Source organism: Leptodactylus fuscus, chromosome 2, assembly GCF_031893055.1.
Source record: "Leptodactylus fuscus isolate aLepFus1 chromosome 2, aLepFus1.hap2, whole genome shotgun sequence".
NCBI lineage: Eukaryota > Metazoa > Chordata > Amphibia > Anura > Leptodactylidae > Leptodactylus > Leptodactylus fuscus.
Window position 1 is genome coordinate 116,076,963 of NC_134266.1, and position 18,822 is coordinate 116,095,784.

General features: G+C 44.6%; 1 protein-coding gene across 1 annotated transcript in view; it reads right to left on the reverse strand.

Moving 5' to 3' along the window:
- The window catches only part of SERINC2 (serine incorporator 2), a 46,649-nt gene that overhangs the window by 2,514 nt on the left and 25,313 nt on the right, over positions 1–18,822 (reverse strand). The window contains exons 7-9 of the mRNA XM_075264558.1: positions 9,248–9,338; positions 7,278–7,413; positions 6,846–7,052 (exon numbers count right to left, since the gene is read on the reverse strand). Coding sequence (XP_075120659.1) covers positions 6,846–7,052; positions 7,278–7,413; positions 9,248–9,338 — 434 coding nt within the window. The remainder of the gene's footprint in view (positions 1–6,845; positions 7,053–7,277; positions 7,414–9,247; positions 9,339–18,822) is intronic.

Here is an 18,822-nt window from a genome sequence, read left to right on the forward strand (position 1 = left end):
TCTTTATAAGTATTCACTTTTTGTGTTTATATCTATTTACTCTAATGTTACTGTGGTTCACTTCATTGCTGTTATCACATGTTACTATATAACATTTATTATTTGTTGTTGAGTTGAGTGAATTAGTTGTGTTTGCACATTTTTCACATTCATGACCTTGCCTGTTTTACTATATGAATAGTACATCATTGAGCCTCCCATATTATGGTCATCATTGATCTTTTTTGGTCCTTCCCATATTTATTACATTATTATTGTTATATCATGTTTTTATGTATTTCAATAAATATTCAACTTTTAATCTATAAGTGATCCTGTCGTTTTGACACAGACTTTAAACATATAAAACCAATACTGTGAAACACATACACGTTAGGTATCCCTGTGTCTGAAAACGCCCGCTCTACCAATCTATAAAAATATTTTTCCTGTATGGTAAACGCCGTAGCTGGAAAAAATAGTTGTCTAACTGCCCCTTCCCTGAGACTGGGTTTTTTCCCCCCACTTGGAATTCAGTCTGACTATAGCCAGGCTAAATATAGGATCTGCAGTGCTCCTATTCCATTGGGAAGGGGTTAATAGGAGCACTGCAGATACCCTATATTCAGCCAGGCTGAATTTCAAGGAGGGGGGGAAAAAAAACCCAGTCCTCAAGCTCAGGGAAGGGGCAGACAGACAACCAAAACACCCCCTCCCCTTCCTCATCACCCAGCACCTAAAAACTCCAACCATTTTAATTTTTGAAATTTTCCAGTAGCTGCTGCATTCCCCCCAACCCCCCCCCCCCCCCCCCCCCTCGGCTTATACTCGAGTCAACAAGTTTTCCCAGTTTTTTGTGGTAAAATTAGGGGGGTCGGCTTATACTCGAGTATATATATATATACACAGTGGGGCAAAAAAGTATTTAGTCAGTCACCAATAGTGCAAGTTCCACCACTTAAAAAGATGAGAGGCGTCTGTAATTTACATCATAGGTAGACCTCAACTATGAGAGACAAAATGAGAAAACAAATCCAGAAAATCACATTGTCTGATTTTGTAAGAATTTATTTGCAAATTATGGTGGAAAATAAGTATTTGGTCACCTACAAACAATCAAGATTTCTGGCTCTCACAGACCTGCAACTTCTTCTTTAAGAGTCTCCTCTTTCCTCCACTCATTACCTGTAGTAATGGCACCTGTTTAAACTTGTTATCAGTATAAAAAGACACCTGTGCACACCCTCAAACAGTCAGACTCCAAACTCCACTATGGGGAAGACCAAAGAGCTGTCAAAGGACACCAGAAACAAAATTGTAGCCCTGCACCAGGCTGGGAAGATTGAATCTGCAATAGGCAACCAGCTTGGATTGAAGAAATCAACTGTGGGAGCAATAATTAGAAAATGGAAGACATACAAGACCACTGATAATCTCCCTCGATCTGGTGCTCCACACAAAATCTCACCCCATTGGGTCAAAATGATCACAAGAACGGTGAGCAAAAATCCCAGAACCACGCGGGGGGACCTAGTGAATGAACTGCAGAGAGCTGGGACCAATGTAACAAAGCCTACCATCAGTAACACACTACGCCAGGGACTCAGATCCTGCAGTGCCAGACGTGTCCCACTGCTTAAGCCAGTACATGTCCGGGCCCGTCTGAAGTTTGCTAGAGAGCATTTGGATGATCCAGAAAAGTATTGGGAGAATGTCCTATGGTCTGATGACATGTCACCTCCTGAGGAAGCCAGTGGTTTGGCGAAACGTGTAGGGGTGGTCCTTCCTTGTCAGTGATCTTATTGGGCATCTGGCTGATGGTCTCTTTATTTGCCACTATGACTACAGGTAATTTGTGACACTAATGTAATTAGTTGGCTCTGTGTAGTACCATGGTTACCCTATGATCTATGTATTATACTATTTAAATGGGGATTGACCTCCATGGTTACTCTTTATCTTCTATGTCACTCTTTGAGTAGTCCCTGTGTGTTCTTATTATTGCCATTGCAGCATAATCACTAGTTTATATGCACTAGTTCACACCTGTGGGATTTTTTGATCTAAGGTCATTTAGAAGTGCATGCTATATGTTGTAGCATAGCACTTTCTTTCATTCATCATTAGGAGTACTGAGCCTGATATATAATATGTGATATGTTACCTGTAATGGTTAATACTATTGAATGACTTTTTTGACCATCTAGCTATATGTCTTATATTTTCTAGTCTTTTGTGTCACTATTTGTGTCGTCTTTTTTGGCTATGTTCATCTGCCCTGCTGCATTATTTTTTTTTATGGTATTTTTGTTTACCTGATACAATAAAATATTTTGATACTTTTTATAGATATGTTGTGATTGTTATTGGCTTGTGCTTTTTCCGTGTTGTATGCTGAGTTATATATCTGAGCCAGTATTGTTTATATTATGAGGAAAACTGTGTTTAAGCTATGGTCTGATGAAACCAAACTGGAACTGTTTGGTAGAAACACCACTTTTCGTGTTTGGAGGAAAAAGAATACTGAGTTGCATCCATCAAACACCATACCTACTGTAAAGCATGGGGGTGGAAACATCATGCTTTGGGGCTGTTTCTCTGCAAAGGGGCCAGGACGACTGATCCGGGTACATGAAAGAATGAATGGGGCCATGTATCGTGAGATTTTGAGTGCAAACTTCCTTCCATCAGCAAGGGCAGAGAAGATGAAACGTGGCTGGGTCTTTCAACATGACAATGATCCAAAGCACACCGCCAGGGCAACGAAGGAGTGGCTTTGTAAGAAGCATTTCAAGGTCCTGGAGTGGCCTAGCCAGTCTCCAGATCTCAACCCTATAGAAAACCTTTGGAGGGAGTTGAAAGTCCGTGTTGCCAAGCGACAGCCCCAAAACATCACTGCTCTAGAGGAGATCTGCATGGAGGAATGGGCCAACATACCAACAACAGTGTGTGCCAACCTTGTGAAGACTTACAGAAAACGTTTGACCTCTGTCATTGCCAACAAAGGATATAGAACAAAGTATTGAGATGAAATTTTGTTACTGACCAAATACTTATTTTCCATTATAATTTGCAAATAAATTCTTACAAAATCAGACAATGTGATTTTCTGGATTTGTTTTCTCATTTTGTCTCTAATAGTTGAGGTCTACCTATGATGTAAATTACAGACGCCTCATCTTTTTAAGTGGTGGAACTTGCACTATTGGTGACTGACTAAATACTTTTTTGCCCCACTGTGTATGTATGTATATATATATATATATATATATATATATATATATATATATATATATATATATATATATATATATATACACACATACACACACACACACATATACTAGATATAGGTTTATACTTAACTATGATTTATTTATTAATTGGTCATGAATTTTCTTTTCATATATATATTTTACTAGCAGTTACCCACGACTTTGTCTGCGGGTTGGCGGTGGTGTTGAACCGCTTATATGTGTTGTCCCCCAATCTCTGCCCCCAGTTTCGTGTCCCCCCATCTCTGCCCCCAGAGCGTACTGCACAGGCATCCGAAGTCAAGCCAAAGAAAGAAGGGGAGGATGCAGAAGAAAACAGAGGCGGCGCTGGAGTCGGTTTTCCAGCAGCAATGGGGACACCCTCATCGCATCTCCTGCGCTGGGGGACGCCCCCATCGCTGCGAGAGAACTAATTAGCATAGCGGTACAAACCGGTATTTCGAACGAACGGCGCGGCGGAGATCACTTCCAAAGGAAGGAGACGAATAGCCTTTCTAAAGGCTATTCTGACCTGTTACCTAGAAAAAAAAAGTTTTTTTAATGGTAGAATCCCTTTAAAACTAGAAGTTTAGATCTCTTGTCTGAGCAAGTGCAAACTATGTTAGTGTCAGGCAGTTTGTTTAAAAGTAGTACCTGTGGGTTGTAGAGGTGTGTTGGAGGGGCGCTAATTTGTTTTACTATACTACGGATTTATATTTTTTAAATACCCATTTTTTTTAAACTGTTTATTGCCCTTTTGGCCAGAGTTGTAATCTATGGGAAGTTAATTTAAGACGTTTATACTTGTTTCCTTATTGGTATACATTTTGCTCAAAGTAGATTTAAATGTCTCCCACTTAAAGGGGCTCCATCATTGGGAAAAGTCATTTTTAACTAAGCACATACTTGCATAGCCTTTAGAAATGCTATTTCACACCTACCTTTTGTATGTAAATCACCTCAGTAGTTTTGAATGAGCCCGTTTTTATCCAGATGCTAATTAGCCTCCACTGTTCACCGAAAGTCTCAGCGAGCATTGTCTCCTGTGTGTGAGAGCAGGGAGATGAGGCAGCAACACACACATGCAGAATAGCAGAGAGTGCACACAGACACTTCCGGAGTGCAGGGTGGAGGCTACTTAGCATATGAATAAAAAAGGGCTCATTCAAAAACTACTGAGGCAATTTACATACAAAAGTTAGGTGTGGAATAGCCTTTCTAAAGGCTATGCAAGGATGTGCTTAGTTAAAAATGACTTTTCCTGATGATAGAGCCCCTTTAACCTCTGTATTACTATTTCACAATAGCTGATCCTAGTCTATATCCTGAAGTGCATCCCGTAACCTGGTAAAATTGGCCTTTTTAAAATTAAGACATTTTGCCCTCCCACCCTTTGTTTGTTACAATATACATAGCATCTGATTAGATTATGGCCACTATTACCAAGGTTTTCACCAACAGTGACATTTCCAACAAGTCCCGTAGTATTAGAAATGATCAGATCCAGCAAAATCCCCTCTAGTTGGGTCTTCTACGAGCTGGACAAGAAAATTGTCCTGAAACAAGATGCTGAATTCTCTCCCTTTTACAGACAATGCAGTATCATGACTCCAGTCAATATCCAGATAGTTAAAATCCCACATCAAGACCACGGTCCATGCTTGTGCCACTCACTCAGTTTCCTTATACAACTAAACCTCTAATTCCTCAGTTATGTTGGAGGGTCTGTAGATGATACCAAAAAGTATTTTTATCAATGGTCACATTCTTATGCAATTCTATCCACAAGGATACCACATCCTCACAATCTTCACCCACATTTTAACTTTTTACACTCACTTTCATGCCACTTCTGACATACATACACACACACTCCACCTCCCTTCCTTTTAGCGCTTTCTTTGAAATAGAGTGTAAAACCTGGAATGTTAACAGCCCAATCACGTGAGGAATCTAGCCACGTCTTAGGCTAGGTTCACACCTGCACCCAGTCTCCATCAGGGTTCCATTCCCTATTCTGCTCTAAAAATGTGGAAAGAAAAGTCCTCCACATTTTCTGCCCTTTTTGGGTGGAAATCTGGTGTTCCCCTAGTCTATGGGGTCCATGGGTTTCCGAAGGTAACCAATTTCTTAAACAGATTAGGATTCCGTTTGGGGAGGGGTTACCAACTGGACCCCCCATCCAGAACAAAAACCTGAACGTCAATCTAGCTTCAGCCACACCAACTATATCAATGTTTTCTCCTGGACCATGGCCTCAAGCTCCCCCAGTTTGCTTGCTAGGCTTCTGGCATTTTTGAACATAAACTTTAACTTGTGATCCAAGTTCACACAATCATTACCACAAATGTGCATTCTTGAAGTTTTATGGCCAATCAACTGTTCGGTTGTAATAAATGGATCTCCTGGTCAACTATTCTAATCCCTCAACCACAATCCACTTCTCCAGTCACCACAGTAACCTGTCCCCTCTCTGACCTATCTACCACATCGGCTTGTCCTCCAGCCACCCACGTTCCTAGTTGAAATGCTCTGTCACCCCCGTTAAAATTTTCTCCCACGCACAGCAGACAGTTATCTGTGGAAAACAACCCAAACCCTTATTTCCTGAACCAAGATTTGAACCATGCATTTAAATCCCTAAGCTCCCACTGTCTTTCCTGTGTAGTATAGACAGTAGTCCATGGAATACAACCTCCTTCAGCTTGGAGTCTAGTTCAGTAAAATTATTCTTAAGGAGCCTCCATCTACTAATTATTCTTTCATTGGTACCCACATGGATCACGACATCTGGGTCCTGCCCAGCTCCACTCAACAATTTGTCCACCTATTCCACCACATGCTGAACCCTGGCAACAGGGAGACAGCAAACCATTCAGATGAGGCGACAAATTTGTTTTCCTGATTATAGACTCCTATAACCAATAACTGGCCTACCTACACTAACATCCCCCTCCCACTACTAGCTGGACTGTGCTCCTGTTAGGGAGAGCAGTACCTGCTAGGCCTGCCATTTGACACGGATATTCTCACATCACCATAGAATTTGAGGATTTTTTTTACATGCATAGAAACAGTGTCTTTCCTTTATTTCGATCCCCTTCCACCCGTTCTCTCTATGTTAACACAGCTCCTTGCCTGGTCTTCCTAATGTTCCTCCAGTGCTCCAACCTCCATATATAACCCATCATTTTCTTGCTATAGAACACTTTTTATTAGGGAACACATTATCTATGTGCTGTCCATTGACCCTAAATGCAGATCAACAAAAATAATATAATGGTAATCTGGGGTTCGTAACAGCACACAGGACTGCGTACAGGAGCTTGTTGTATTATTCAGCACAGCATGTAAATTAATGGTCAGCAAGTACAGGGACTAATCCATTAACCCTTTCATTGCGGGTTAAACTAATAACCTTTGCAAGTGGAAATGTATCCATACATCTGAATGAGGTTGCTTCTGCAGCAATTGCACAGTTTTCTGTAAACCCCATAGGTATAGAAAATTGCAAATAAATATTTTAAACAAGTCTGCTGTGTGTGATTATATAAAGTAATAAAGATTTGCAAATCATTCTGAACATTGTAGTGAATAAGAGTCTATACTTACAGATACCAATTTGTGAGCGTCATCATGATGTAGAGAGATGCAAGGAGAAGGCAGAAATGGAAAAAGCTGTAGCTGTAACACACCGCATCTTCTTCATTGTCGTAGGCTTGATGTATCCCATCTTCAGTACTATGGACGGCTCCATCTCCACTGCTCTCTTCAGTTTGCATTAGTTTATTAACTTGCTGGTTGTTGGAATTGCGGAGGCTACAAAAATAAGAGAATAGGTACAAGCTAAAAGATGCCAAATCAAAAGCAAAACTCATCTTTCAAGAAATATGAGGTGTGGGAGGTTTGGCAGACAGCATTCATCTTTATTCCCAATAAACGGTCCATTGTGTCACAAATATGCAAACAGAAAGATCATTGCCAATATAAATAATAATAAAACATCTATTGAGGCTGAACTAACACAGGTCTTCTGTAACTTACCTAATGAACAGGGTACACAAGATGAAGATCACAAGTCCAACAATGCTTGGCGCATCCCACCACTGAACCACGCCAGATGAAGCTGTAATAGTCCCGTTGTTCACAATAGCCAGCAATGTGGGATTACAATACCTGTCTGAGATAGCAAAAGCAAAGTCTAAATGTTAAGCATAAATTCTGTCCAAGTGTTCATATTCTGAATGTGGAGAAATTTAGAGCCACAGGTATCTAGCAGAGAAAAAAGGATTGAGCATATTGAAAGCCAACATGCCTGACTCTTCTCAATTCCTTTTATCTGCTCAGTCAATATACACTTATAGTGTAAGGTCAGCTTTATGATTTTCAGAATGTAACAGAAATATAAGGCACAACCACATTTTATACTAGTTCCCTAAATTTATTCTAAGTGATTACTCCATTCATTTCAATTTGCTAGGCAGAATCCACCTGAAGATGGCGCATGACGTTTTATTTTTCCCTCTAACTGAAAAAAAATCAGCTACAGGAAAGAAAATCGGCGTAAATTTCATTGAAATGAACAGGAGAGTTGTGAGGCTTTTTTTCTGCCTCAAAAATCTACCTGTAATAGACTGTGTGAATTTATTCAAAATTTATCCTCCAGCAGTGCAGGGGTTAACAAGACTGCCATACTAAACGCTGGTCTTAATAAATCTCACCTGCTGTGTACACATTATATCCATGTCAGCCAATAGAGTACAAATAATAAGCTGTGTAAACGGGGACAGGATCGCATTAAGTCTTGGTTCACACTACCACATAGGATGACAGCAACAGACTTAAAGCATAACTAAACTTTCAGGCAACTTTTGATCTTCTGGTAGTATTTGTGTCATTCATACATTTTGTAACATACTTTAATAACACATTTCATCTCCTATCCGTGAAATCCTGCATTTTTCACTCAAAGGTAGAGTTTATTTTCACTCAAAAAGGTAGTGCAGCAACAAAAGAAAACAATACAAAAATAAATACCTGCCCGGCTAGGCTCTAACTAAACATAGAATAGGTTACCTTATCTAGAGTAACAGAAAGTCGAAAGCCAATAGAATCATTCAGGACACAGCTCCAAAAATAAGACCTCTGTCAGCTCTCCAGCCAAGCTCTGACAAAGTGTTGCTGCTGGAGCAACTTCTTAAGCCTCCTTGACGAGGAGACTCTCTGCAGCTGAGTCGCTGCTGGAACATCCCCAAAGTGTGGACTGGAGGGGGGTGGAATGACAGGTCCCACTACCAATCCTACCTGTCATTCCCAAAAATCCAGCCCAGTACTTGAGCATTTACCAAAATGCTCAGCAGACAAAAGTTGTCTGCTTGAGAACAAACATTCCTGGAGTTTTCTCATCTCACCCACCTGAGTAGTCTGGGTGAGGTGTACATCCCCTCCATTACCTGACCAGCCATCGGCTTACATATCCCCCCCCCCGTCTTCTCCAGACCGGAGGGCTGGGCATTTGTGGCCATCATACAATGCACCCTTGACAGGGCATCAGCGTTTCCCAATAATTTCCCTGGCCTGTGTTCTACATCAAACACAAAATTTTGCAGAGACAGGAACCATTGGGTAACCCTAGCATTTCTGTCCTTATTGATTTTCATCCATGTAAGGGGAGCATGGAGAGTGATCAATTTAAACTTTCTCCCCAGGAGGTAATACCTCAGAGCATCCAGCGCCCACTTAATGACCAAACATTCCCTCTCGACAATGACGTAATTTTTCTCAGCAGGGGACAGCTTCCTGCTAAGGTACATCAATGGATGCTCCTCACCATTTACAACCTGGGCAGCACTGCTCCAAGACCTGCATTTGAGGCATCTGTCTGCACCAGGAACTCCTTCCTAAAGTTAGGGAGTATCAGCACTGGCTGCTGGCATAGAGCTTGCTTTAACCTCTGGAAGGCAAAAGTACATTATAATTATCTTACCCAACTTAGACACCAACTAGTTACTTACCAGGAACATTTGCCATAGCAGACCAGGTCACAAACATGGTGTACAAGGTAATAACAGATGCTTGTAGTAATCCAGAGTGTGGTTGAACCTCCTGTAAAAAACATACATTTATCAGACAAAAAGTGCAATCTTTTAGTTTTATTTATTTCTTTATTTTAATTATTGCAAGCCATATAAAAACAGAATCTTTAAATAATGAGGGAAATTCAACCAATTTTCTTGTGTAGAAGGCATAGAAAACTGCGTTCAGTATTCTATTCAAGAAGTCCACTTGGGGATCCCCCTAACAGAAACGTATATGCATTAAAAAGCGGTTAGCTAAGAAACCACACGGACCCCATAACCTATAATGGGGTCTGTGAGGTTTCCACTCGGTTTTGGCACAAAACATGTGGGGGGAAAAGTGCTGCTTGCAAGTTTTGTTTTGTTTAAATAAATTCTTTATTTCTAACAATTACAACAAATAAGCACACAATACAAAAACACAAAAGCATACCCCAAAAAGCAATTCAACACAGAAGGAAGAAAAAGAGATATGGGGGGGGGGGGGCGCATGAGGAAGGGAAGCAAAACAAAGAGTGGGAAACAAAGGGGGGTGTAGAAACCAGGAGTCCCCAGCAACCATTCCAGGGAAAAGGAACCCAGCAAGTAAGATTGAACTCACCAGTGGGAACCTCCATTCCCTGGATGTCCTCCAACCCACAGATCCAATGGAGGTGGGAAGGAAAAATCGGTGTTTTCTAGACAGCAGGAATGCATGCTCTGGTAGCATCAACTAAGTGTCGTAAAGAGGATGTACAGTAGGCACAGAGGGAGTAGTCCTAGAGGTGGAATATGCTTACAGTACTTTTCTCTTCGAATGATTTGTGCAAGCACCGAGCGGAAACCACACGGACCCCATTATAGTCTATGGAGTCTGTGTGGTTTCTTAGCTAACCCAAGTTAACCCCAAGCGGACTCCCCGAACGGAATACCAAACGCAGATGTGAACTGGGCCTCGCCAGAAACTTTTTCCATTCTCCTCCACCATCACCACTTTCCGAAAAGGGGCTGACGTAGTTTTCAGTGCAAGAACACTGTCCCATAAGGATATGTTCACAGTTTCAGTTCCAGTTTTTTGAAGGTGGATTTTGAGGCAGACTCAAACTCAAAGACACCTCAAAACTTTGAAGATATAACAAAAGAACCGCTCAAACCCCTTTAAATAGAAAGGAATGGAAACATACTTGATTGAAGGCTGCTGCGGATAAATCCCCGACTGGAGAGGATACAAATGCACGATGATGGAACCGAAGAAAATAAGATATCCAGCGCCAGAAAGATTTTTTAAAAATTAAAACTTCACTTTTACTTCATAAAAAATAAAAAGATTACAAAAATGGATCCACTGAGTAATACAAAGATAGTAGCTTACGCGTTTCGGGGCTTCATAGTATGCCCCTTACTCATAGCTTACTAGTTACCAACTGAACCCACATTATATAGCTAGTTAGATCCTCCCACATTTGATTTCAATTTAACCCTAGACATGCTATACATATAAGGACATGTAAAGTTCACACAATACAAGGAACAATGATCAAGAAGCATAAGAGATGCAATTGTCACATTTGTATAATACAAATTGTATTAGGAAACATTGAGGAAACATAATATAAACTCACCAAGACCTGTCTCAAGTTGTGAAAGTCTATCCAAGTCTGCGTATATCGCTCAAGGCCCGCCGCACGTCTAGCGAAACAGTCTCGCGATACTGGATCACATGGAACATCACATGACGTGCAGCGGGCTAAATTCAAACGCGAGTGTAGTATAGTTGACATAGACAGAAAACAAACAATCCGCCAGGTCAAAATTAGAATATCTGAACACCTGTCGGATTGTTCAAAAGACGCATCGGATAACATCTCTAATGCATCTAGACATTTTGCAACCTGTCACAATGGTGATAAATCATCTTTTCAGTTCTATGCGATCCAACACGTCCCCATGCCCAAGAGAGGAGGTGATCGCAGAAAGCTCCTTCTAAAAAGGGAAGCTTTCTGGATCTGGAAACTAAACACTAGGACACCGGTGGGATTGAATATTAGGCAGGATTTGGCTTTAATTTATTGATGGGTTCATAGTCTATTCATCGGCCTTTTTTCTTTTTGTGTTTGTTTTCTGTCTATGTCAATTATACTACACTCGCGTTTGAATTTAGCCCGCTGCACGTCATGTGATGTTCCATGTGATCCAGTATCGCGAGACTGTTTCGCTAGACGTGCGGCGGGCCTTGAGCGATATACGCAGACTTGGATAGACTTTCACAACTTGAGACAGGTCTTGGTGAGTTTATATTATGTTTCCTCAATGTTTCCTAATACAATTTGTATTATACAAATGTGACAATTGCATCTCTTATGCTTCTTGATCATTGTTCCTTGTATTGTGTGAACTTTACATGTCCTTATATGTATAGCATGTCTAGGGTTAAATTGAAATCAAATGTGGGAGGATCTAACTAGCTATATAATGTGGGTTCAGTTGGTAACTAGTAAGCTATGAGTAAGGGGCATACTATGAAGCCCCGAAACGCGTAAGCTACTATCTTTGTATTACTCAGTGGATCCATTTTTGTAATCTTTTTATTTTTTATGAAGTAAAAGTGAAGTTTTAATTTTTAAAAAATCTTTCTGGCGCTGGATATCTTATTTTCTTTGGTTCCAACCTCAAAACTTTCCCATTCATTTGAAAGGGAGTGTGTAGCCGTTTTTTTAATCCTCTAGCTGATTTTTCAGCTAGAGGAAAATAAAGAAGCATCATAACTAGAGATGAGCGAACACTAAAATGTTCGAGGTTCGAAATTCGATTCGAACAGCCGCTCAATGTTCGTGTGTTCGAACGGGTTTCGAACCCCATTATAGTCTATGGGGAACAGATACTCGTTAAGGGGGAAACCCAAATCCGTGTCTGGAGGGTCACCAAGTCCACTATGACACCCCAGGAAATGATGCCAACACCTCTGGAATGACACTGGGACAGCAGGGGAAGCATGTCTGGGGGCATCTAACACACCAAAGACCCTCTATTACCCCAACATCACAGCCTAACAACTACACACTTTACACACTCAATACCACCTCTCTGACAGTAGGAAAACACCTTGAAACATGTGTATTTGGCACTTGCAGTGAGGAGAGCTTGTCACCAGCAGTGAATTTGGCCCTTGTAGTAAGTTGAGGTTGGCACCAACATTTGTTTTGAAAATCAGGGTGGATTGAGCCTCTAACCAGCAGAGTTTGGGCAAATTCATGGTGGAGGGAGCCTCTAAAAACCCCAGTTTGGACCAATTCATGGTGGAGGGAGCCTCTAAACACCCCAGTTTGGGCAAATTCATGGTGGAGGGAGCCTCTAAAAACCCCAGTTTTGACCAATTCATGGTGGAGGGAGCCTCTAACCAGCCCAGTGTGGGCAAATTCATGGTGGAGGGAGCCTCTAAAAAACCCAGTTTGGACCAATTCATGGTGGAGGGAGCCTCTAACCAGCCCAGTTTGGGCAAATTCATGGTGGAGGGAGCCTCTAAAAAACCCAGTTTGGACCAATTCATGGTGGAGGGAGCCTCTAACCAGCCCAGTTTGGGCAAATTCATGGTGGAGGGAGCCTCTAAAAAACCCAGTTTGGACCAATTCATGGTGGAGGGAGCCTCTAACCAGCCCAGTTTGGGCAAATTCATGGTGGAGGGAGCCTCTAAACAGCCCAGTTTGGGCAAATTCATGGTGGAGGGAGCCTCTAAACAGCCCAGTTTGGGCAAATTCATGGTGGAGGGAGCCTCTAACCAGCCCAGTTTGGACCAATTAATGGTGGAGGGAGCCTCTAACCAGCCCAGTTTGGGCAAATTCATGGTGGAGGAAGCCTCTAAACAGCCCAGATTGGACCAATTCATGGTGGAGGGAGCCTCTAAAAAACCCAGTTTGGACCAATTCATGGTGGAGGGAGCCTCTAAACAGCCCAGTTTGGGCAAATTCATGGTGGAGGGAGCCTCTAACCAGCCCAGTTTGGACCAATTCATGGTGGAGAGAGCCTCTAACCAGCCCAGTTTGGGCAAATTCATGGTGGAGGGAGCCTCTAAACAGCCCAGTTTGGACCAATTCATGGTGGAGGGAGCCTCTAAAAAACCCAGTTTGGACCAATTCATGGTGGAGGGAGCCTCTAACCAGCCCAGTTTGGACCAATTAATGGTGGAGGGAGCCTCTAAACAGCCAAGTTTTGGGAAATTCATGGTGGAGGGAGCCTCTAACCAGCCCAGTTTGGACCAATTCATGGTGGAGGGAGCCTCTAAACAGCCCAGTTTGGGCAAATTCATGGTGGAGGGAGCCTCTAAAAAACCCAGTTTGGACCAATTCATGGTGGAGGGAGCCTCTAACCAGCCCAGTTTGGACCAATTAATGGTGGAGGGAGCCTCTAAACAGCCAAGTTTGGACCAATTCATGGTGGAGGGAGCCTCTAAAAACCCCAGTTTGGACCAATTCATGGTGGAGGGAGCCTCTAACCAGCCCAGTTTGGGCAAATTCATGGTGGAGGGAGCCTCTAACCAGCCCAGTTTGGACCAATTAATGGTGGAGGGAGCCGCTAAACAGCCCAGTTTGGACCAATTCATGGTGGAGGGAGCCTCTAAAAACCCCAGTTTGGACCAATTCATGGTGGAGGGAGCCTCTAAAAAACCCAGTTTGGACCAATTCATGGTGGAGGGAGCCTCTAACCAGCCCAGTTTGGACCAATTAATGGTGGAGGGAGCCTCTAAACAGCCAAGTTTGGACCAATTCATGGTGGAGGGAGCCTCTAAAAACCCCAGTTTGGACCAATTCATGGTGGAGGGAGCCTCTAACCAGCCCAGTTTGGGCAAATTCATGGTGGAGGGAGCCTCTAAACAGCCCAGTTTGGGCAAATTCATGGTGGAGGGAGCCTCTAACCAGCCCAGTTTGGACCAATTAATGGTGGAGGGAGCCGCTAAACAGCCCAGTTTGGACCAATTCATGGTGGAGGGAGCCTCTAAAAACCCCAGTTTGGACCAATTCATGGTGGAGGGAGCCTCTAAACAGCCCAGTTTGGGCAAATTCATGGTGGAGGGAGCCTCTAACCAGCCCAGTTTGGACCAATTAATGGTGGAGGGAGCCGCTAAACAGCCCAGTTTGGACCAATTCATGGTGGAGGGAGCCTCTAAAAACCCCAGTTTGGACCAATTCATGGTGGAGGGAGCCTCTAAACAGCCCAGTTTGGGCAAATTCATGGTGGAGGGAGCCTCTAACCAGCAGAGTTGGTGGAAATCAGGGTGGAGGGAGCCTAGTATTAGCAGAATTGTGCAACGCTTATGGTGGATGAGTATGAGGATGCGGAGGAATTGGAGAGGTTGAGTACAGACATGGAGTTTCATGTTGGGGTGCTTTACACAGGTGGGCACAAAAATGACGGCTCTACCCAGTGGTGGTTCATTTTTATCAAAGTGAGCCGGTCGGCACTCTCAGCTGACAGACGGGTGCGCTTGTCAGTGATGATGCCACCGGCTGCACTGAACACCCTCTCAGATAGGACGCTGGCGGCAGGACAGGACAGCACCTCCAAGGCATATAGGGCAAGTTCAAGCCACAGGTCCAACTTCGACACCCAATACGTGTAGGGCGCAGAGGGGTCGGAGAGGACAGGGCTGTGGTCGGAAAGGTATTCCCGCAACATGCGCCTATACTTCTCACGCCTGGTGACACTAGGACCCTCCGTGGCGGCACTTTGGCGAGGGGGTGCCATCAAGGTGTCCCAGACCTTAGACAGTGTGCCCCTCGTTTGTGTGGACCGGTGAGAACTTGGTTGCCTACTGGAGGAACTGCCCTCCCTGCCGCCAACGTCACATGCTGGAAACATCTCCATCATATTCTGCACCAATTGCCTGTGGCAAGCATTGATGCGATTGGCCCTCCCCTCTACCGGAATAAAAGACGAGATGTTGTTTTTATACCGGGGGTCAAGGATAGCAAAGATCCAGTACTGGTTGTCCTCCATGATTTTGACAATACGCTTGTCGGTTGTAAAGCACCCCAACATGAACTCAGCCATGTCTGCCACAGTGTTAGTTGGCATGACTCCTCTGGCCCCACCGGAAAGTTCAATCTCCATTTCCTCCTCATCCTCCATGTCTACCCATCCGCGCTGCAACAATGGGACGATTCGAAGTTGCCCGGAAGCCTCCTGTATCACCATCACATCATCGGACAACTCTTCTTCCTCCTCCTCCTCCTCCTCCTCCTCCTCCATTAAACGCAGTGAAGCGGACAGATGTGTGGACCTACTCTCCAGCTGTGACGGATCGGATGCTATCCCTAACTCCTCTGTGTGATCTGAGTTATCCCTGATGTCAATCAGGGATTCTCTCAGAACACACAAGAGCGGGATTGTAAGGCTCACCATCGCATCCTCAGAGCTCACCCTCCTTGTGGACTCCTCAAAGACCCGTAGGATGTCACAAAGGTCTCTCATCCATGGCCACTCATGGATGTGAAACTGAGGCAGCTGACTTTGTGGCACCCTAGGGTTTTGTAGCTGGTATTCCATCAAAGGTCTCTGCTGCTCAACCACTCTATTCAACATCTGAAACGTTGAGTTCCAGCGTGTGGGGACGTCGCACAAAAGCCGGTGTTGTGGCACATGCAGGCGTTGCTGGAGAGATTTTAAGCTAGCAGCGGCTACTGTCGACTTGCGAAAGTGGGCGCACATGCGCCGCACTTTCACCAGTAGCTCTGGAACATTGGGGTAGCTCTTTAGGAAACGTTGCACCACTAGGTTGAAGACGTGGGCCAGGCATGGAACATGTTGGAGTCCGGCAAGCTCCAGAGCTGCTACCAGGTTCCGGCCGTTATCACAAACGACCATGCCTGGGCCCAGGTGCAGCGGCTCAAACCATATTGCCGTCTCATCGAGGAGGGCATCCCTCACCTCGGAGGCAGTGTGCTGTCTGTCCCCCAAGCTGATCAGCTTCAGCACAGCCTGCTGACGTCTACCAACGCCAGTGCTGCAACGTTTCCAACTCGTAGCTGGGGTCAATCTAACAGCGGAGGAGGAGGCGGTGGCGGAGGAGGAGGCGGTAGAGGAGGAGGAGGAGGAGGGGGGGGTGTTCTTCTCGTGTCCCTGCCAGGAATGTTAGGCGGGGAGACGAGGTACACCGGGCCAGTTTGGGAAGCAGTCCCAGCCTCAACTACATTCACCCAGTGTGCCGTCAGTGAAATGTAGCGTCCCTGTCCGCATGCACTTGTCCACGCGTCGGTGGTCAAGTGGACCTTTGTGCAAAGCGCGGAACTAAGGGCCCGCCTGATGTTGAGTGACACGTGCTGGTGCAAGGCGGGGACGGCACACCGGGAGAAGTAGTGACGGCTAGGGACGGCATAGCGAGGTGCCGCAGTTGCCATCAGGTCCAGGAAGGCGGGAGTTTCAACAAGCCGGAACGCCAACATCTCCTGGGCCAGCAGTTTAGCGATGTTGGCGTTCAAGGCTTGCGCGTGTGGGTGGTTAGCAGTGTATTTCTGCCGCCGCTCCAATGTCTGAGAGATGGTGGGTTGTTGTAAAGAAACGCCTGATGGTGCCTTTGATGGTGCAGGAGAAGGAGATAAGACAGGACCAGGGGAGGATGAGGTAGAAGTCAACAAAGTGGCGGAGGCAGATGAAGTGGTGTCCTGGCTCGTCCTCTGGAGTGCATCGCCAGCACAGTCAGCAGTGGCAGTGGCAGAGGCAGTGGCAGAGGCAGTGGCGTGAACGGCAGGCGGCCTTTGTCCTGCCGTTGCTGCCTGCCACTGATTCCAGTGCTTGGATTCCAAATGACGGCGCATTGAAGTGGTGGACAGGTTGCTCTTCTCAGAGCCCCTAATCAATTTCGAGAGGCAAATTGTGCAGACAACACTATATCTGTCCTCGGCGCATTCCTTGAAAAAACTCCACACCTTCGAGAAACGTGCCCTCGAGGTGGGAGTTTTTCGGGGCTGGGTACGAACTGAAACATCTTGGGAGATTCCGGGTGTGGCCTGGCTTCGCCTAAGCTGCTGACCTCTGCCTCTGCCTCTAGCTACCCTTTTTGGTGCTGCACCTGCCTCAACATCCACACTACTTTCCCCGCTTGACATCCCCCCTGTCCAGGTCGGGTCAGTGTCCTCATCATCCACCACTTCCTCTTCCAACTCCTGTCTCATCTCCTCCTCCCGCACAATGCGCCGGTCAACTGGATGCCCTGACGGCAACTGCGTCACATCATCGTCGATGAGGGTGGGTTGCTGGTCATCCACCACCAAATCGAACGGAGATGGAGGAGACTCTAGTGTTTGAGCATCTGGACACAGATGCTCCTCTGTTAGGTTCGTGGAATCGTGACGTGGAGAGGCAGGTTGAGGGACAATGAAAGGAGCGGAGAACAGCTCTGGGGAGCAGGGACAGTTTGGGTTATTGTTCTGTAAAGCTTCGGAATTTTGGGAGGAAGGAAGACAAGACTGTTGGGTAATAGGAGGAGAGGAGGCAGAGTCTGACTGGCTGCTGGACAATGTGCTGTAAGCGTTCTCTGACAGCCATTGCAAGACCTGTTCCTGGTTCTCGGGCCTACTAAGGTTTGTACCCTGCAGTTTAGTTAATGTGGCAAGCAACCCTGGCACTGTGGAGTGGCGCAATGCTTGCTGCCCCACAGGAGTAGGCACGGGACGCCCTGTGGCTTCACTGCTACCTTGCTCCCCAGAACCATTCCCCCGACCTCGCCCACGGCCTCGTCCACGTCCCTTTCCGGGAGCCTTGCGCATTTTGAATTCCTAGTTAGAAATTGGCACTGTATACCAGTAGTAAAAATTGTGGGTGCACGTAACCCCAATATATTCTTTGAATTACCAGTCAGAAACTGGCACTATATGGCAGTAGCAAGAAATGAGGGTATTTGTATTCCCAATATATTCTTTGAATTCCCAGTCAGACAATGGCACTGTATACCAGTAGTAAAAATTGTGGGTGCACGTAACCACAATATATTCTTTGAATTACCAGTCAGAAACTGGCACTATATGGCAGTAGCAAGAAATGAGGGTATTTATAACCCCAATATATTCTTTGAATTCCCAGTCAGACAATGGCACTGTATACCAGTAGTAAAAATTGTGGGTGCACGTAACCCCAATATATTCTTTTAATTCCCAGTCAGACACTGGCACTATATGGCAGTAGCAAGAAATGAGGGTATTTGTATTCCCAATATATTCTTTGAATTCCCAGTCAGACAATGGCACTGTATACCAGTAGTAAAAATTGTGGGTGCACGTAACCCCAATATATTCTTTGAATTCCCAGTCAGACACTGGCACTATATGGCAGTAGCAAGAAATGAGGGTATTTGTATTCCCAATATATTCTTTGAATTCCCAGTCAGACAATGGCACTGTATACCAGTAGTAAAAATTGTGGGTGCACGTAACCCCAATATATTCTTTGAATTACCAGTCAGAAACTGGCACTATATGGCAGTAGCAAGAAATGAGGGTATTTGTATTCCCAATATATTCTTTGAATTCCCAGTCAGACAATGG